General features: G+C 39.4%; 1 protein-coding gene across 2 annotated transcripts in view; it reads right to left on the bottom strand.

Moving 5' to 3' along the window:
• Positions 1–21,460, bottom strand: part of MYO3B (myosin IIIB) — a 412,726-nt gene that overhangs the window by 256,240 nt on the left and 135,026 nt on the right. For both annotated transcript variants that reach the window (XR_001137744.1, XM_012650712.1), the window contains exon 8: positions 16,949–17,014. Coding sequence is in view for 1 of the 2 variants with exons in the window: in XM_012650712.1 (XP_012506166.1) it covers positions 16,949–17,014 (66 nt within the window). In the remaining variant the exon portion in view is untranslated. The remainder of the gene's footprint in view (positions 1–16,948; positions 17,015–21,460) is intronic.

Raw genomic sequence — 21,460 nt, 5'->3', positions numbered from 1 at the left:
GTAACTTGCCTCATACGGCAGCAGTGACGATTCACTGAAATCATGCAAGTTAAGTGTGTTTCACCACGTCACACGCACAACATCTGACAGTAAGCTTTAAATAAGTCTTACTGTTAATATTATTATCTATACTCCTCACATGGACAACTCCAAATTTATTCAACTAATTTTATTTTAGCTCTCAGATATTTTTAGGCTATACCTGATTTAGTAATAGTTTAATATAAGCTAATTCACTTTTTTTGGCTAAGTTTTGCCATGAACAAAGATTTTCACATAACAGAGAACTTGGTTGAAACTAAAAAGAAATGTAAACTCTAGGTCCACAAAGGTATGAGCTACAACTACTCCAGTTCAAGCCCATAGCAAATATCACTAGGTGATCATGATGCTCTATCCTAGATACAGCCTCAGAATCCTTCTCAACACAGCATGCTACGAAGGTGATTAGTTGGTCAGTGTTGGGATGCAAGATGACACAAATTTGCCATCTCTTTTTATGATGATTTATTCCTCTTGGAGAGGTACATGTGACCAAGACATCTTAATGCAGAGCATATATTTAGTTCCTTAAGTTCTTTGTAAAGGCCAGAAAATCAATACAGAAATTCCTCACTTTTACTATTGTGTAGGAGGTTTAGAAGAAGGAATTTAACACAAACCCTTAACATTTGATACATATTTAAACAAAGAAAAGAAAGAGGAGAGAAAAGGAAGGAAGGAAAGGAGGGAAGAGAGAGGAAAAAAGAAAGGAAGGGAAGAGAATACACTATGGCTTTATAGTGTAATATTAATACTTGACATTCTAATGATGCTCTACAGTATTCAAGGGTACACTTGATCCTCACTGGCAGATGGGTGAATGTTGCTATCCCATAGCTTGGGAAACAAAGGCTTGGAAGATCAAATGACTTAAGGTCCTGTAACTACCCATTTATTGCAGTGCATTAATTTCCTAGGGCTACCATTATGAAGTATCACAAATTGAGTGACATAAAAAATAGACATTTACTGTCTCACAGCCCGGGGACTAAAAGTTCAAGATCAAGATGTTGGCAGCAAAGTGCTAAGGAAGGATCTGTTCCAGGCCTGTCCCCTAGCTTCTGGCAGTTCCTTGGCTTGAAGCAGCATCACTCCAGTCTTCACATGATATCCTCTCTATGTGTCTGTGTCCAAATTGACCCTTTTTATAAAGATATTAGAGTAGATCAGGGCCCACTCTATTCCAATATGACCTCTTCCTAACTAATGACATCTTCAATGGCCCCATTTCCAAATGAGACCACATTCTGAGATACTGAGGATTAGAACATCAACATGAATTTTGAGGGGCACAATTCAACCGATAACACGAGGGATCAAGGCCAGGCTTTCTGTACCTGTGTGTGGAGCATAGCTTGAGACTGAGGGTTCAATCTTTGGGCCTCTCTTAATGGCAAGAATCCCATTATTTGCTAAAATAGCCTTTTAAATAAAATTCTTCTTTCATCCAATAGCTCTTCATAACAAAAATCAATTATGAGATTTTTCCCCACTCATTAACCTAGTACAATAGCTAAATATCATGCATTTGGTGACCTTAGGATGTTCTGAATTAAAATACTAAGAAATCAGTGGAAGCTGCACACATACCCAAAAGCACATGGAAGACCAAGAGAATCTATGACAACTTATTCATATTATATTTTAAAATGCTACTATAAATTTTGAATTCATTTAAAAAAAATCACATAGCCCTTTCTTCGTTAGTGCCAAAGGGTTATGTCTGTTATTTTTATCCCTGCCAGAAATCATCAGTGGGCTGGAAGAATGTAGTACTGGTGACATGAGCCTGCATTTCCATGTTTAATTAAAATTCTAACTGACCCAGGGCCAGATTTTCTTCTGCACGAGAGCCTGTGGAAGCTCCACAGTGGAAGCAGCCTGGGAAATTGCAGCATCCATGGAACGGAAGAGCAGGCTGGAAGCAGGGTCTTTGCACTGAACCAGGAGGACATCGCCAGTTTTAGAAAAAGACCCAGGAGGGATGTCAGCATGGCCACTCCTCTGCTCCCACCTTGTCCTTACTTTCCCCATCTTTCCTAGGCCACAGATCAGCCTTGGTGGGGATCATGACTGCCACTCCTCAAAATCCTCTTTGTTATGATTCATCACCCAGTGGGACCTACAGGCTCTTCTTCCTGACTCTCACATTTCTTTGGAAGGCACATGTTTTTGAGTTATAGTATTCACCATCATCATTTGATAATATTCATGTGTAGTACAATACTCATTAACATTTATTGAGCTCTCACTCTGTAACTCAATTCCTGCAACCTTAAGTAGCATGATGCAGACTGCTATCTGCCTATACACCCTCCACATTATTCAGGGATAGAGCCCTGGTAGTGACCTGGGCCCATTGCTGCCCAGTTCAAAGACTACATTTTTTAGCTTCCTTTGCAGCTAGCTGTGACCATGTGATATAGTTGTAGCTAATGATATGCTGTGTGAAACTGCCAGAGAGTTTTAAAGTAAGGAGACTTGCATTTTTCTCTCCTTCCCTCTAACTGAAATAAGCATGTAAATGTTGGAGCTCCAGGAGCCATCCTGGCCCATGAGGTGCCCTTGGAAATGGAAATCATACTTTGTGGGGCTGCATGGAGGCATGAGCCTATTCGGCTGCCATGTGGCCCTGCCACACCAGCAGTGCATGTGTGGCCTAACTCCCAGCTTTATGTGAGAGAAGAATAAAAGTCTACCTTTTTAAAGCCATAGATTTTGGAGTTTTCTATCACATACAGACATGATCTTAATCCCAAGTGTTTATTATTATAGAGTTATGATAATTCTCATTTTACAGATGAGGAAACTGGGGTTCAGAAAAGTTAAGTGACTTGTTCAAGGCCAAAAATCTAAGTGGCAGTGTTAGAATACAATCTGACTTCAGATCTTGTATTCTTAATGTCGCCAACATTTAAATATTTTCTAAAAAGCCCCATTCCCACGCTGAAAACACTAGAGTCAAGTTTAACTCTTCCCTCTCTATAGCTCCTGTCTCCTCCCATATTTAATTGCCAAGCACTGTGGGTTCTGCCTCCTGGGGTCCTAGCATCTGTTAATATTTTCCTTCCCACTGTTCCTTTGCCATGGAGAAGCCTGTGTGTCTGGCTAACAGCAGGGAGAGAAGTGCTCAGCTTGGAAAAGTTGTGCCCTGGGCGGTAGGGGAGGTAGAGTTGTTTGCAGAGCAAAGAAATAAAAGTGAGTCTTCACTCCAGGCATTGCTGTCTTAACTCCTGATGAGGGAGTGATGCCGTCACTGTTGAGAAGGGAGTGGAAGAGAACGTGTGTGTGTGCGTGTGTGTGTGCGCGCGCGCGTGTGAGGCCTGGACTGTGGAAGTCAGTGAAGTCTAAATAAAAAGTGGACAATAGATTGAAATAGTGCAGAGGTGTCAAGGATGAGAAAGTCATTGCCAGCTTCAGAAAGCAGTTTCAGAATAACGGCATGGACCAAATGCAAAGGGTAATAAAAATAATCACTACTGTTGGCTAAGCATGAACTCTGAAGTAAGTATTCTCATGTTCAAATCCCAGCTCCACCACTTACTAACTGTGGGCTTGGGGACCCTTGGCGTCTTTCTACCTCAATTTTTGTAAAATGAGGATAATATTAGAACTACCTCACAGGCTTATGAGGAGTAAGTGAATCATATGACATGTAGAGAACAGTGCCTAGCGTAACAGTTGCATGTGTTAGTTATCACTATTATTATATTCGCCAAGTTCTGCATATACATTTTATAATTTAATCCTCATAGTGATCCTATTCTCAGCCCCAATTTGACAAATGAAGACCGAGAGTCAGAGAAGTTAAATTTATCTTTCCCAAGAGTGCACAGCCAGTGAGTGACACAGCTGGAGGCACACCCATAGCACTGCTCTTCCACAGCTGGCTCTACCTGATGATGATCCAGGTGGCATTTTGGGGAGGGGAGAACATGTGAGCCACCATCCCTGCAGAGCGTACCATCACTTCCATTTATTTCAGTTGCAGACTCTTTTTGGTTTACATTATTAAAATAAAGTATAATTTTTTTAAAAAGCAGAAAGAAAAGCCAACATGGAGAAAAAGGTACGTAACATCATTTAAACGAATCCATAGCACAGCCACAGAAATCAGCTAACATAATGTGCCATGAGCATTAATGTAAAATTTACAACATAGGCCACAGATTTGGTTTCTCACAAGATCTAAACCCAGCATCTGTCAGGAAATAAACAGAATATGCTGACTACAGTCTGGATTACCCACTTTACTATGCCTTTTTCTTATCCTGAATGAGGCTAACACCCTCATTTCTCTTGCACTGCCATGGTCCTAGGAAGACAGTATAGTATATTCTGGATATATGTGGATACTACACCCTGTTTCAAATTTCAAGTCACACTGAGCCACTCTTGGTTTACACCATGAGAAAATGATATTTTATTGGCTGAGTTTATAAGTAGGGTATAAGTGAGATCAAACCAGGTCCTTGGTGTCTTTAGATGATCTATTAGGTAATCTAAATCAGACACTCTTCAGGGAAGTATAACCTTGAAACTCATAGCTTTATTTGTTCTTCTCATGAAGGGAAAAACAAAAATCCCAATTTTTCAAAATGAGAAAGGAGTTAGGTTGCATTTATAAGTATATTGATCAATATATGTTAAGAAGGGAGAGGAGAATTGGGGAGGTTTTAACTTAATTTTTTTTTTATTTTGAGCTTCTGCATGAGTTTTTATTAATTCACTAATTCCCTTTAGCTCAAGAGATGCTAATTAATTCAAGAAGCCATAATAGCTAATCATTGGCTAAATAAATCTAAAACGGAGAGAGTCTGTCACTGGAGATACCACTGCTCATTTTAATTAAAATTACCAATTTGTGAAGTAATGTAAATAAAGGTTATTGTATCCTTCTACTCCAGGAAATATTAACCCTTTACATGGCCTCCTGAGAATCCAACGAGATTTAAAAAGCCAAGAATATCTGTGGAACTTAATCAATCACTGAGTTAGGATATTTATCATTGCAAGCGTGTTGTTCACTGACATTATAAAGCCATGTGGAATTAAGCAGCCTTGAAACACAAAATGGAGAGAGGCAAAGAGCTGAGAATTGTTGCCTTGAGGGAAATACAATCAATGTCAAGGAAACAACCACCCCAGAATGGGTTAGCTTTATCAACATTCAGGCCTATAGTGAAAGCAAATGTTTCAGATCTGAGTTCTAATTTTTTAGAAATAAACATATGCAAATGCCCATTAGTTTTAGTCATTGTATGGCTAAGAGTGCTCTCATCTGGTTAACATTCAGTGCAACTGCTTATACCCATGTGAATGTCATTTGGAGGGATAGGAAAGGCTGCCTCAACATTTCATGACTAAATGGCAGGGCCCAGCCATGATGCTCACTCTGAGAATCAGACAACACCAGCACACTGCCTGTTGAAGGGGTGCAGGAAATGCTACACCAAAATATGGCCCCTTGACACACTGAGTATTTAAAGCTGACAGACATTAAGAAAACCACAGAAGCAGAAAGTCCTCTCTGACTTGCTCCCACTCCCTCTCTCTTGAAAACTTTGATGTGACAAGTGTCCTGTTCTATACTCAGAGGGAAAGAATGTTACACAGAGAGGCCAGGAAGCATCTGAGGCCTTGCTAAGTTTTTCCCAGTTTTTCCCAGATCACACCCCTTTTTTGTCCAGTAATACTTCTGCACAACTGTCCATTCTTTATCAAACCTAAGCATAAAAATAATTTTCCATAAGTCTTTGGGTCTTCATTTCTGAAGGCTCCCATGTCACATAAAACTTACACTAAATAAAGTTGTTGTCCTTTTCTCTTGTTAATCTGTCTTTTGATATAGGAGTGTCAGCCCATAAATCTTGCAATGGGTGAGGAAAAGATATTACATTTTCTCCCCTACACTGTCCAAGTCAGCCACCTCAAGAAAGCACAGTTTGTGGGTGGGGGTGGGGCGCTGAAAAAATAAATTAAAAGAAAAAGAAGAAGAAAGCACAATTTACATGTGAGTGAACCACATAGTTCAAGTCACCATTGTGTCCAAAGCTGAGCAGCTGTGATGCTCTTGGTGCACTGGCCATTGACCAAAGGAAATTCATCTTTACTGTTTCACTAATCAGCTCAAGAGCCATTGATGCTGAAGTCTAAATCTAATTCCTAATAAAAACCCCAAAGTTTTAGAGGCAAAATGAAAAAGTATAGCTCACAAATACCTTTTGGCCAGTGGTTGGAAAAGTATTTTTGTAGTTTCTTCCAAAGACCTGAAATTAGTTTCAACGTTAAAAAAAAAAAAAAAAAAAAAGTGACATCCATTAGGACCAAAGAGAGAGTGGCAAAATGAAAATTATTTTTATCTTATCAAAAGGCTACTTCTGAATGGAGCCTCCAGACAAAGCAGAAGCCTGGCTGGTACTTGAACCAGATACACTTGTTATGCAAATAGCTTTAGTCATAGGGGAAAGAGCTGATAATGAAATCACTGCAAAGCCAACCACACAGTATAGAGGTGACAAAAAAACATCAGGCAGGGTCCTAGCGTATGGATAAAAAACAGTGAAGAATTTATGTGAGCATCGTGTTTAATTTATCATAACTAAGCTGTCAGGAGTCATGTTTTGACAAATGCATAACTAACACATATAAATGAGTCAATTATCACTAACGACCAAAGGTTCAGAAGCAAACAGGCTCGTGGGTTTTTTTAAACTCCGAAGCAGGTTTATTAATAGGATTTTAGACTTTAGACCTTTTTAAAAATCTCTCCTACTGTCTCCAAATTAAAGAAGCTGTGAAAAAATCTGAAAAACACTAACCCACATCCCAGTGCTCATGCTTTTCTCCCTGGCCCTCCGCACATGTATGTGCATGCACACACACACCGGTACCCTGTCTACACAGCTGTAATCACTAGATTGCAGCCAGATCAAATCGTTCAGACCCCTGTAGAAGCCAATGAGAAGTCATACAGATCTTTCGGTGAATAAGGACCAGAATGGACTAAGAAAGATTTAAAGTACTGAGCTGACACTACTATGGTTCAGCAGCCACATGAGGACAGGGTATTAAAGGTTTTAAAGCTGTTAAGGAATTTCTAGTCCTATCTATTCTTTAGAGAGAAACAGTTAGATTTACTTTAATACAATGCACTGTGTCTTGATCTGCAAAGGGAATTGAAGCAATTATCTGAATAATTCAGTTTAGAAACACTTTTCCTAAAATTACCAGATAATCATCTTCCCCACCTCAGTCCTTCCACTAATGAAAAATCTTATAATCTGAAGGTCTTAATCCTCCATCCTTCTTTCCCTTCCCTCCTATACAAGCAAGATAAGTATAAAAGCAAACTAAGGCTCTCTCTTTAAATAGACATTTCAAACCCAGTGAGTATCATTGTTTATATTTAATTAGAGATTTGAATAAATAATGAAATAGTGTTTGGTCAAACTACATTTGGTAGGCTGAGTAATCGCAGACTAGGGTAGGCAGTCTCACATACAGAACCAAAGGATTATTTGGGAATGGTGGGAAGGTTTCTATTTAAAGATATAAAATGTAATAATCAGTCTCTAATCTTGAAAAATATTCCAAAAACTATTGCAGAAGAATTCATGGTTGAAGAATCTAAGATGTCATGGGGAAAACAGAATTGGGGGGCTAAGGTCAAGAAAGAATCTATGAACACCTATAATATATATTTTTTTCACTAATACAAACCAATAAAGACAATTCATTAAACAAAGAGATGATTAATGACATATTTCCACATCAAAAATTAATAATAAAGCACACAATCACATAATTTCTATTTATCTTCCTTGGTTCATTAGAAACTTTCCAGGCTCTCCCTCCCCTACAATTTCAACAAGATGCTTTTTGCTTTGCTCCTGATTGTATGCATACTCCAAGGTATTGTTTTCCGTGTTTAGCCCTCCATTCTAGTATTGAAGACCTTTCCAAGTCTAAAGCAACTGAAAATGCATCTGGAATTCTAGGAGTTGGGGAAAACATAGCAGATTTGAATTGGCATATAATAGGATTTGCCATAAGGAAATATCAGTGGTAAGAAGGAATTTCTATACAGTTGACACTTGAACAACATGGATGTGAATTGTGCAGGTCCATTTATGTGTGGACTTTCTTTTGCTTCTGCCACCCCCGAGACAGCAAAACCAACCCCTCCTTTTCCTCCTCCTCAGCCTACTCAACATGAAGAAGAAGATAAGGACCTTTATGATGATCCACTTCCACTTAATGAATGATAAATGTATTCTTTCTTCCTTATGTTTTTCTTAATAACATTTCCTTTTCTCTAGTTTATTATAAGAATGTAGTATTAATACATATAACATATAAGATATTGTAACAGAGGGAATGGCCTGAAAAAGAGCAAAATGTTTTGTAAATTGTCTCTTTAAAATAGCCCCCCACCAACTCTTTTTGGAAAGTAAAATCTGCATCCTTGCCTGAAGCCAGTAATCAGAAAAGCAGGGGAGAGTCCTTTGTTCTTTGTACCATGGAAGATGGCTCAACGGAATTGTCTGGGCAGAGGTCATGAGATTATCTTCACCTCAGATGCTACAGTTAAACAGCAATACCCCGAAGCTAAAAACACCCTTTAAAAGCTCTGTATTTCTGCTTATAGACAGGATTACGGTATTTTAAGAAGAGAGTCTGCCATCTCCTCATTTGCCAGTATTGCCTCATTAATAAACTTCTTTTTTCTTTTCCTCAAACCACTTGTCCTCATGCTTCTGATGCAGCCTCAGGGACAAGTGCCAAACTTTTGGTAACAATATGTGTTCATCGACTGTTTATGTTATCAGTAAGTCTTCCAAGCAACACTAGGCTAATAGTAGTTATGTTTTGGGGAATCAAAAGTTATAAGCAATTTTCAACTGTGTGGGGAGTTGATGCCCTTAACCCCTGCATTGTTCAAGTGTAAACTGTAGTGTGTTTTAGGGGTGAGGGAAACGTCCCCTTTCCCCTGAAAGTTTGCTGAAAGATCAACTCACAATCAAGGTGGATTAATAAGAGAAAGGTTTATTTACCATGTGCATGGGGAGAATCACAGAGTGATTACTCAATATCCCAGCGAACTTCAGATATTTTTATACTTGTCCTTTTGGAGGGGAAGGTGAGATGAGGAGTACAGGTAATTTGGTTTAGGGGCAACAAATGGTGCTAGGGAGGACAAATGGATGGGGAAAACAGATTGACTTGTAAATGATTCTCTTTGCAAATTAAATTAACCTGAGAGACAGATATTATATTTAAATTATTTGGGTCAGGTCTGGTTGCATCCTTGATCTTCTTTCCTGCAATACATTGAGATAATGGGATAGGAAGGGAAGTCAACTCCCCTTTGATCTTTCGATTGGTCAGTCTGGTTTATGCAGATAGAGGGAAAGCCTCCTCTAATGCTTTTTGATCTTGAATGGCCTTTAATTAAAGATATTCTTTATACCAAGGAGTCATATTTTGGGGTAAAATTTCCTGAGCTCCTACCATGTGTTACCCTAAAAGTCCAACTATGTCATCAATTATATACCTTTATTCTCAAATCCATCCAAGCAATACTGTGATTGGTTTAAGAACACAAAGATATTCTCAAAAAAGTATACATAAGCCAGACTATTCTGAGTCAAATCACATTTTAGTGGCATCATGAGAGCTTGGTATGGGAATGTGTATTAGTGAATATATAATGGCTTTTTCTAGGCCAACAGCTTAGACAAGGTCAATCAAGGGTATCTGTGTGAAGCAATGAAATGAAAAGGTAAAATCTTTGAATACAGTCTTAGCCAGCAAAATCACTGGAACCTTAGCTCCCAGATTTCTTTCCCTGGGCATTCTGAAATGTAATGCCAGGGTATCTTCAGCTCTTCAATTCCTTCTACCGCCTCCTTTGGGTCCCAAACCTCAGGAAGTGACTTTCTGTTCTCTTATATGAGCATCATCCCTCCTGCAAGTATCTGTTGTTCCTCTCAACATGGCCTGACACTTTGACTGATGGCTGCTCCTGGTGCATTCTGCAATCGGGGCAAAAATGTCAAAGTGGGCTTGAAGGAGATGCCTCCACTCCCTGGTCTTCAATTTCATGGTCATATTCCAATGCAACCTTTCTTAGTGGAGTTCTTTGAGTTCTTTTCCACTTCCCCTTCCTGAGGAATATGGCACAAGTCCAGGACGGATTGGACAAGAAAATAATTTCAAGGTCCCTGAACTATGCGATATTTGAAATGAAAATGAGGTACAGGTTCACAGTTCTTTATACAAACCTGTTGGGGCCAAATATATTTTGGAATTCAGAATTTTATCAAATTTTAGAAAAGTAAACTGGTACATTTACTGTATATTATGTAATATTCCCATCAGAATCTGGAGAAGTTCACTAATTAAACAGTAATATGTCTGCAGCAAAACACATGAATATCCACATTAAGTAAAATAAATAACAACTACAAATAGCTTCACATCAGTTCAAGTCATGTGTTATCACCAAATCAGTTCATGTAAGGTCAAGTCTTGCTGCAAAATGACTCAACTATAAAAGAATTTTTATTTTTCAGAGATCTTTGGATTTTAGAATTGTGGATAAGGGATTGTTGATCTATTACAACTGATTAAAGAAGATAAGCAAGAGACTCAGTTACTTCATTGTCTGGCTTCTTTGTGGAAGCTAGGTCTGCACAGAGTCATAAATTAGAAAAATTTGTGTTGACCCTTCCCTACTTCCTGATTACCAGCTATTTTGGTCAGTTCTTGAGGATTATCAGCACTCCTCCCCTGAATGCTGAACACTTTCTTTGATATATTAGATGTTGGAGGCACCTCTTCCCAGCTCCTGTGCCTGGGTATGGTTTGTAATTCCTGGTCTAGATTTCTGCCCCCACAATTCACCAGGTCCCTGGCTTGGGGCCTTGTAGTCCCCTCCAACAGACTAAGCATCTTCCCCAGATTTGAGACCATTGTAGTCCTCTGCCAGGGGCCAGGCCAAAGCCCATGATCCCAGCACTGAGCCACCCTGTTGGTTTTGCTGTTGGTTCTGCTGTTGGTTCTGCTCTTGTCTTAGTCTTGTTAAATCTTGCCTGGTGGCATAGCTCTCACCAGGTATGCCACACTGTCAGCTGGGTTTTCATCTTATTCTCTATACCTTGAGCCTTGGCTTGGGCACCTCATCTTGGTGCCCCAGGCCTGAGATCCTACTTTTCCCCTCAATCTTCTTAGAAACTGAAGCTCTGTTCCCACACCACAGATCTGTTGTCAAAACTGCAAGGGGATTTTGGTCTAGGTCTGATTGCTTGTCGCACAAAGATCTAATTATTGAGACAATGAGGATTGCCAAGGAAGAAAGGAAGGTCCAGAGAATGGGAGAAGCTGCCTCAAATCTGTCTCTCTGACTAATGGAAATCGTGGGCTTTTAAAGGAGGGGCCATGTGCCTTGGTTGTAGTATAACTAATAAGGGGCTATGTGCGTTGGGGACAGGTTGTGGGGAATGGTGAATTTTGGCATCAGGAGGTCTGCACTGGGGCCTTCAGAATCTCATCTCCTTTGTCCTGTAGAAAATCCATCATTTCTGGGAAAAAACTCAAAAGATCAAGTTGTTGGTTAAGGAAAGGATTATAAAAACGTATAGGGGTCATTGAAATTTATTTACGGAGCCAGTTACAATTCCCCACGTCTTTTTAGTTTATTCTTTAATCTTATGTATCAGGACATCGATTTACCTGGCTGTTTTCTGCTAAAATGGAGGTGGCTGGGTATGAGGAAGAACGAAAGTGCTGGGCCTGTAACTGAAACTTTTTAATATATATTGTTGAATTGCCACCCTCTCTCCACTAAGGTAGTAAAATATTTCAAAAGAAATATCCATTTTCCTCTAGGATCTCTCTTGGGAAATATTGGCCCAGTGTCCCGCCGACAGAATTTTTATCCAAAATTTCCCTAGTTATCTTATGAAAACAGTTTTAGGGAGCTAGTTTAATGGACTGAAAAGTGGGCGGTAAGGATTCCCAACAAGCAAGTGTCGCCCATTGTTCAGCTGTTTAGACAATCACAGGCCCAAGCTCCTCATCTGGGTCCAACACGGGGCTGCTCAGTCAAATTCGGGAGACTAGAACACGCTTGATCAATAACCTGAATGTAATCATAGAAATGGGAACAAGAGTCCATGGGCAGCAAGGTGGCCGGATTGAAAGTGGACACCACCTTTCTAGTTATATTAGGATTATCTCACAAAGCAGCTTGATATTTATCCATTTAGCTACTGGCCATTAACAAAAAGCCTCCCTTTTGTTCTAGCAGGGGTAATATATAATACATGGTATAAATAGTCACCAGTTGCCCAAGGATAAACTTCTCAGCTTCCTGTAAAATATCATAAGTAGCAACCACTATTCTCAGACAAATGGGCCATCCTTTTGTTACATCTAACTGTTTAGACAAATAAGGTACAGGTCATTTATGATTAGATCCTGAGTCTAATTTCTTGTCTTTCTTGAATGAACAAATCAAAAGGCTTATAGAAGTCTGAGGGGCCCAATTCAGGGGCAGTCATTAATTTTTTAATACTCGAGAAAGCCTTGTGGCATTCCCTGGTCCAAGTAAGTAGGTCCACTCCCCATTTAAGGATTTATCGGGGGGTTTTGCTATTAGCCTGAAGTTAGGAATCTAAATCTAGCAAAACCCAGCCATATCCAAAAATCTTTGCAACTGTTTGTGGATGGTAGGGACAGTTATTTAATTTATACCCTCTCTCCAATCTGGGAGGAGGTTCTAAGTTCCAAAAGACAATTCAAATTCTAAGTATTTGACAGTGGGAAGTGAAATCTGAGCTTTTTTCTGAGATGCTTTATATCCGTTGTCAGTAACTTAATATAATTATAGCATGTTGTCTTGATTTAGCTTTAGGCTATGAGAATATCATCTATATATTGTAAAATCATTTCCTCACCTAAAACTACTTTTCTCAAATCTCTGGCCAGAATTCTTTCAAAGATTATTGGGAAGTTTTTAAACCCCTTGAGGCAGGACAGTTTAGCAGTACTGGCATTAAGCTTTAGACTTTAAGTCTTCCCATTTAAAAGCAAATAGTTCTTGGGATTCAGGAGTAAGAGGAACATAAAAGAAAGTGTCTTTTAAATCTATTGCTGAAAACAAGGCAAAATTTTTAGATAAAGTGGTAAGAAGATGAATATACCCCATTATTTGCTTTATTGCCCCTACATATCAAACAAACCAGTAGGCATGCCTAACTTTCCTTCCCTTTATGGCTGGGAATTCAGTTTTAAGGTGTTTGTTCTACTTGGCCAAGAGGGGGTCTCTATGGTGGGAAGGTGGGTACAGGGGGTACCTAGGTTACATTTCCTGCCTTTTGGCCAAGATTTGCCAGAGGCAGAATCAATGGCTAAACTTATCTTGTACCATGGTTGCCAGGGTGGTGTGGCTACCTGTTCTGACTCCATCCTGTCCCTCAGTGGGAATTTCATGGCAAAGGGACTTAAAGTCAAAAGACTTCTAGCCAACTAAATGTTCTAGCCAGATGGGAATGGAAGTGGACAGGCATTTTATCAACTTTTACAATGTCAGCATCTTAAAATAAAATGTATTGACATGACATCACCTGACTATAGACTGAATAAACCTTTAACATCAATCCTTAGCATCTCAAATAATTGTAACAGAGGTAAAGGTCGGTAAAAGGGCAATGAAATATTTTACAAGTTGTTTCTCTAAAACCTCTACCCTTTGGGGGAATTAAAACCTACATTCCTTCCCCCAGGCCAAAGAAAAATGTTCCTTGCTGTTTGTTTTCTAATATCTTAAACCACGGGAGGTGACTTGACAAAATTGTCTCAATAAGGGTCATGATAAGGGTCACAGGCTAGTCGTCACTGGAGATAAAGGTCAACGGAACCATTTTAGTTAAACAACAATAGCCCCAACCACAAAACCCCCCCTTTTAAAAAGCCCTGTTTTTCTGTTTAAAGGATGATGGCAGTCTTTGTGACGCTAGTCCTCTGCCCTCATTTGCCAGCAAATTAATAAACTTCTCTTTCCTTTTGGCAAATTAATAAGTTCTCTTTCCTTTTCCTCAAACCGCTTGTCCTTGTTCTTCATTCTCACTGATTTGGCCTTGGGGACAAGTACTGAACTTTCCATAACATAATGTCACTAAGTCATAATATTTTTATGTAAGGATCAAGATCAAGTTATTTTAAAAGCAATCTAAATGGTCTCAAACAATTTTTCTACTTAAGTGTAAATTCAAGCACGTGTGATACTTCCAACGAGTAAGATTGTTTTGAGATTCTCTTTGGATTTTAAGAATAATTATTACACAAAAATTAACAGTTCAGGGATTTAAAAAAAATTTTTTTTAGGCAAGAGGCCTTTGCTATAGCAACACAATATACACATAACAGACTGCCTTACGACCAGTACTCGGAACAAATCAAGAGTGAACCAGACCAAAGGGAAGCCTTCAATTTTATTTCGACATATTTTGTGCATCCCTTTCCACAGATAGTAAAGTCAATGGAAGAAACTGCATCAATTACTAGAATTAAGAGACTAAAACCAAAATATCTTTATAAACCTTTGACCATACGTTTCTGTTCTTATCCTATCATTTATGTAGAGTTTTATTTAAATACCAACACTTATTTTTGTTTAGGCATGTCTACTTTTTATCTAAGCAAGAATCTTAAAGTTAAATACATGGGTAACTTTGCCATTAACTCAGGAGATTTAGCTGTTTTCATCATACCAACTTACCAAAAATCACACATAGATCATTTTGTTTTGGCTGAGTTTATAGTTTTATAGCTTGTGTCAAACCTAATACCTTCAAATATGAAAATGACCACTAAACCCAGGCAAAAATGTATGCTGACAATTTTGAAGACATTTCTATTTTTCCAATAATTTTTTAAAAACTGGCTTATTTACTAAAAATTATTAAATTCATGTGAACTTGAAAAGCCTTTAGGCTTATTTACTTAATTTGCGAGAGCTCCCTTTATTTATAAGTCAATTTTGGTACCATGTAGACATAACATATATGTAGATACATAAAACACATCTAAACATATATGCACACACACAAAATTCTCAGAACTCTAGCCATGAGATCTCCTAAAGTTCTATATAAATCTGTATACATTATGTTTCCATTCCTCTCTTTCCCTTTCTAACAGTGGACACCCCTGTATCTCAGCCAGGGTGCCGCCACGGACAGAGAGGTCTTTTAATCTCCTAAACCTTAGGACCAAGGTGCCTTTTAACCTCTCAGGTCATAGAATCTGCCACAAGAGGAACAACCAATTGAGGTGTCTTTAACCTCCCAGACCTTGGACTACTCTTGTTATACCATCAACAGCAAATTCTAAATAGACAGAAAATATAATAGAGACAGAGAGTTTAACAGACTGTATGTTTATATAATACACACCAATACTGAAACACTCAATATAAAGAGAAATTTAAGAGGTTCTAAACAAATGAACTGTAGTTCAACTAATAAGCCCCGGGAGTGCTAAATCAAAACAGTTAGGTCAGCTCCCACTCTCACAAATGGCTGGGGGCTTACCCAACCCCAAACAAACAGGAATTCCCTAAATTCCCCAAATAGAGAGGAGCATCCCCCATTGTGCAGTACCTTTAAAAAGCACTCACCCATCTGGACGCAAATGTCAAAATCCAAATCCAGAGTTCCTTTCTTCGGAGGCAATCAGGAGGCAATCACCAATGTGATGGAGGCTGGTAATGGTCGAGCTGGCAGGAAGAGTCCAAAGCCACCCTCTGGCGAATGCGGCCAGGCAGCTGGTAAGGGAAACTTTTGATCTCTCCTTGCTCTATAGCCATCCTACCACGAGCAACACCATCCTGGATGAGCTCCCGTAATTGTTGTCAAAACTGCAAGGGGGGTTCGGTCTAGGTCCAGTTGCTCACTACACAAAGATCTAATTAGTGAGACAACAAGGATTGCCAAGGAAGAAAGGAATTTTTTTTCTTTTCTTTTTTTTCTTTTCATGTCAGATAGGTAATGAGCTGACATCGTAACAGGGTTTGAGGGAGGCACATCTCACGCATGGTTGTGAAAACCCAATCGTCACACTTATGAACTACAAAAGGATCTAGAAAGGAATTTGTTAACATGATAGATGTCTTGTCAGCAGAACAGGAGAAACTGCCTCAAATTTGTCTCTCCAACTAACGGAGATTATGGGCTGTTAAAGGAGGGGCCACATGCCTTGGGACAGGTCATGGCATAACCAGTAAGGGGCTACACGTATTGGGGGTAGGTTATGGGACATGGTAAATCTTGGCATCAGGAAGTCTGCTCTGGGTCCTTCAGAATCTCAACTGCTTTGTCTTGTAGAAAATCCATCATTTCTGGGAAACAAAAGGTCAAGTAGTTGCTTAAGGGAGAGGATTATAAAAAAAACATATAGGGGTCATTGAAATTTGTTTATGAAGCCAGTTACAGATCCTAGAGCAAAGCCCAACTTCCAAGCTGCAAAACCTCTGCTGGAGGCTGCTACTTTCTTCTGTCTTCTCTCTGGTCCCAGTGTGGGCACTAGGTTTTTAGATGTTGAGTAGCCTCCCTTATTAAACAACACAAGTTGGCAATATTTGCCTCAGGACAGAGTCAGTTCTCAGATAAATGTGACCCCTATGATCAGGAGGACTGATTATAACCAAGAGTCCAATGGAACTCCTCATTTTTCACATCCTGCAGAGGCACTTTCTGTCATTTACTGGAACAACCCTGTGTCACTATGTGCTAGTAGGCATAACAACTTCTAGGGCCAAGTAAACTCCATGGATTGGATTTCTCCAGTCACTGTTCAAGGCCTTGCTAGATAAGCAATTTTCGGTGGTAGGAATACTCACTGTGAAATGAAGTGGTTGAATTCCTCACTCCATTTTTCTGGGTGAAGTAAAGTTGGTGGAGGATTTCTGAAAAACAAAAATAATTTTTTTCTTTAGAAAGAGTTTTGTTAACGGCAAACTATCAACTTATCTTTATTGATATTCTAAATTCTTTAATAAAAAAAATCTATTCTGTTTCTTCCCTGGTGGGAGTCATTCATTAGTGATAAGTTGTAAAGTGCCAGCCCCTATTTCTGTAGTGATTCATTTTCATTGGCTGAAGACCTATTTTGTCCCTGGCCTTCTCAGGACCTGTGAAAGCTACATAGCTCAGGAACATTCTTCGGGAAGCAGACACTCTAACGAGGGGTGAGGCAAGCACACAAACCAGTATGACTGAGAGTTGGGGATTATTAGTGCCATAAGAAAGCTATAAACATAGTGCTAGGGGCTTTAGAGAAATAGAGTTTTAATTGTACAGAATTTTCAGATCATTATGGTATCATTTGAATTAATTATATGATGCATTTAAAGTATACTCATAAATTCATCAGTCACATTTTTAACTATTCCCCATGTCTCCACTTCAGTAATATGCACTGGAGTATATAAAATAGTCAAAACAATGTCACAAATTCCAAGAGGTTCCTGGGTAGAGAAGGAGATAGACATACACTATACCTAATTATTAGAAGTCCAAGAGAATAAGAGAACAGCAGAAAGACCCTTAGGTAACCAGACCACTTCCTGGTGAGAAGGCAGGAAAAAGGGGAAGGGAAGAGTCCTGGATTTAACTGAATATTTACCACAAAGAAATTAATTTTAAAACAGAAGTGATGACATTACCTTTAATTAATGAGTTTTTTCGCCCTAGCCATAAATAGAAATAGGGGCTTGTGGGCAAGTCAAGTTCAGTAAACGAAGAAAGTAACATTTCTGCACACAAGAATTATGACTATAAATTTTAAACCCATAACATGTGATCTTTGTTTTCACCTGGGTTCTAAATGCTTCATAAAGCCATAGATTGCTCAGCTTCAATAGGCAGAGGAATGGGAAGCAGCAAGAATTACCAGAAGTAAACAATGTATCAGATAATGTGATTGCAAATTGCCTTTCAATACCCATTCTCTTTTCGCTTCTTATTATATAATTTTTCTTCTAGGACATTGCTGCCATAAGAAAGACTACAATTTCCTGAGTTCCTTACAGCTAGATGTGGTTACATGACTGATTTCTAGCCAATGACATACAATGAGAATTGTTATATGGTATTTCCAGAAAATCTCCTTTAAAAAGAGGAGACATGCCATTCTTCTTCCCCCTTCTTCCTTCCTGGAGCATGGATGTGATGGCTGGAGCTTGAGCAGCCATTATAGACATCAGATAAACTTGAAAATGAAAGCTATGAGCTGAATATGTCAAAGTAGATAGATAGGAAACTGGATTCATGATGACACTGCAAAGCTGCCACACCAGCTCTAGACCGCGTCCCTCTAGTCTTCCTTAAGAGGAGAGAGAAACAAACTTCCATCTTCTTTAAGCCACTGTTATATGCAGCTGAGCCTAATCCTGAGTCAGATATTTCAGAGTATTATCCTACTACATGATTAAAGTGCAATTTGGTAAATGATATAATAGGAACACAAGCACAAAGATATATGGGAGCATAATTAAGGTACTATTTACCCAAACTGGGGAGTCCCAGAAGATTTTATAAAGAAGATGAATTTGAGTTGGTTCCTGAAGATTAGGTTGGATTTTTCAAGACACAGAAGGTGAGAGAAGCCATTTCAGGCAAAGAAAACAACACATAGCAAGTCAAAGGGGTGTAAAAAAGTCTGGTAGGTCCAAAGAACCTGAGTAATTTTTTGAGGCTAGACTATATAATTCTTTTAGATCTGAAGAGAGAGAGCAGGAGGGAAGGACAAGGTTAGAAGGAAGAATGATAAGAGAAGAAGAATATGATTTATCTGTCTTGCATAAGAATTTAGTTACCCTTTACATCTTCTGATTCAAAAACCACTAAATTATCTGTATACCAGCTAGAAAGAGTGGCAGTTGAAGGTTGCCCTTCAGTTATTTTGGAGGCTGCCTATTTATCTCATTCATTCCATTCAACAATATTTGCCTTAATCTTCCCCTTGCATTTCAAAAAAACAATAAGAGTACCATCACATAACTTCAGCTTCAATCCTAGTTTGGCTGACCTTTCTTACTGGCTCCAGCTGTCTGAGGTTTTACAACCACATGTCCCCCCCAGCTCATCTCTGTGGGCAGCCTTGGTGCTGTATCTTTTAGTGAGCAGGTTACCCTATATCATCTCTATGGCCCTTTCCAGGACTTGAACTTTCCTTTATTGTCTCAGGTTTCCTGCTCACTCTGTTCTCACTAAGGTCAGTTCCACAGAGAAGAGCTGCTTAAGCAATCTGTTGTCTAATAGACTTAATCCACCCCCAACACAGTTCACACTACAGAGAAGTCATTTGTAGACAGAGTGAACAGACTCGACTGAAACAACGCTAGCAGGTTCAACACTGGCTAGCCAAGCAGGAATAGAGCATCCCTTTGCCACAAGTAGAGAATGATCTGGCAAGTGTCCAGTGAGAAACAGATGGTGAGGGTCCACTACAGTGTAGACGACAATGTGCCTGCCTGTTTTCAGTCTCTTTCTCGGTAGGAAACATGGGCAGGGGGTACTGCTTCGTTGTTGGCCTGAGGAGAACAGCTGCAGACCATCGCTCACCTGGGCCATCACCAACCTTCTGTGGCCTCACATGAACCCCACACAAGGAAACATCTTTGAAGCTTGGCTTCATAGGAATTAGGTTTTAGAGAAGTACATTTAATCTTAGTGATGCCCTGACTTTGCTGGGGCCCACCATACTTTGATTCAGTAAATCGAGATCTTGTGAAAGATAATTATCTGTGTATAACGAAAATGCAAAGGAATTTGAAGACTATAGTACTGCGTTTGGACTGGCAATATAAATTCTAGTCCTTTCACAATCCAGGAAAAACACCAAATACGAACAGTGTTACTTGTTTAGCTCTTCTCAATGCTGCCGACACAAGCTGCAACCCTGCCCAGAGTGTCTCTCTTTAAGAGAAGACGAGATGTTGCCTATTCAGTGTGATGGGAGAGTCAGTGCATGGCATACAGAGACATGCAGACATCACTCCTTGTACGTATGCTGAGAGCCTACAGAACTGATGAATGGTGAGTGGCTGCAAGGCCCATGAATCTGAATAACTAGCTCTCATTTGGATACTATTTATAAACATACCAAGGCAATGCAGAATAGAGATTGGTCAGTGAAGGAAAATGACTATATTCAGTTTGAGTATTCCCTGCCTGGACTTTACTCCTGTGGTTTGAATCCCAAATTCAATTTCTATAAAGACCATCCCCGCCGCAGTCAGCATTAGGGCTACATGAGGCTAGGAGTGAGGGGTAATGGTGAAGAGAAGCCTGAACCTATTATATGCCCATTTTTGACATCATAATCCTTGGTCCAGCAAATACAATAGAGATAAAGTTAACCTTCTTCCCCCAAAGCCTCTGTGGAACAAAATGATTTGCCGAATAGTAACACTGGATTTATTCTAATCCCTGAAATAGAGAAGCAGCTGATTGCACCAATGTGGGCACCTGGCCTCAGGACAGCCAATCCTAATTTATTCTGGTGACCTATGCCACAGCATGATTCAATATGATAAAGTGGATCAACTCAATTCTTTTCAGAAGTTTTGTTTTTTTTAACCTTGAACTGAGAAATACCAAGAGAATAAGGCAATTTAGTAATGGGAGTTGACGCTGAAAGATCCACGGTGATGAGGCAGACTAGAGAGGCCACAGTGCACACGTGCAAACTGAAGTTTTAGAAAGCAGGAACTACGAGTAGGCAAAAACCAGGGAAATGAGGAGAAAGTATGCCAGGTGGACGGGAAAGGAAGAGATGTGACAAAAGAGACAGAGACACAGTAAAGGGAAACCTTTTAGGTTTTCTTTAGTTTCATTTGTGAGTGCTTCTCCCTCTGTTGTACCTAGAATATTATTGGTCCTAGGATTCTGTTCTTATCCCTATTCTCTTTCCATTCTGTATGTTCACTGAGGGCTCACTACATGTTAAAAGCTTCCTAACCTTCCTTGATTTCTCATCTGCCATTTGGCTGGTGTATCTAACTACTTACTAGATGGTGCCATTTTGATTTCCTAGCAACATCTTATGGTCAACATGTTCAAAACCAAACACGTTCCTTTCTTAAGGCTGCATTCCATCTGGTTGTTGAAGTCAGAAACCTGGATTCTACATTCTCCCTCAACCCCACATCCAACTGGAGAAGGAAGAATAATTACTTCCCTAGAGATGACCACATTCTAATCCTCAGAACCTATTAATGGTTTACTCTATCTGGGAAGAGGAATATTGCTGTTGTGATTAAGGTAAAGGATCTGGAGATGGGAGGTTGTCTTGGATTATCTGGATGGGCCCAATTTAATCACATGAGTCTTTTAAAGTGGAAAAGGGA

This window comes from Propithecus coquereli, unplaced genomic scaffold (assembly GCF_000956105.1).
Source record: "Propithecus coquereli isolate 6110/MARCELLA unplaced genomic scaffold, Pcoq_1.0 Scaffold34, whole genome shotgun sequence".
Lineage (NCBI taxonomy): Eukaryota > Metazoa > Chordata > Mammalia > Primates > Indriidae > Propithecus > Propithecus coquereli.
Note: the sequence above shows the minus strand (reverse complement) of the source record. Positions and strands in the feature narration are given on the sequence as shown.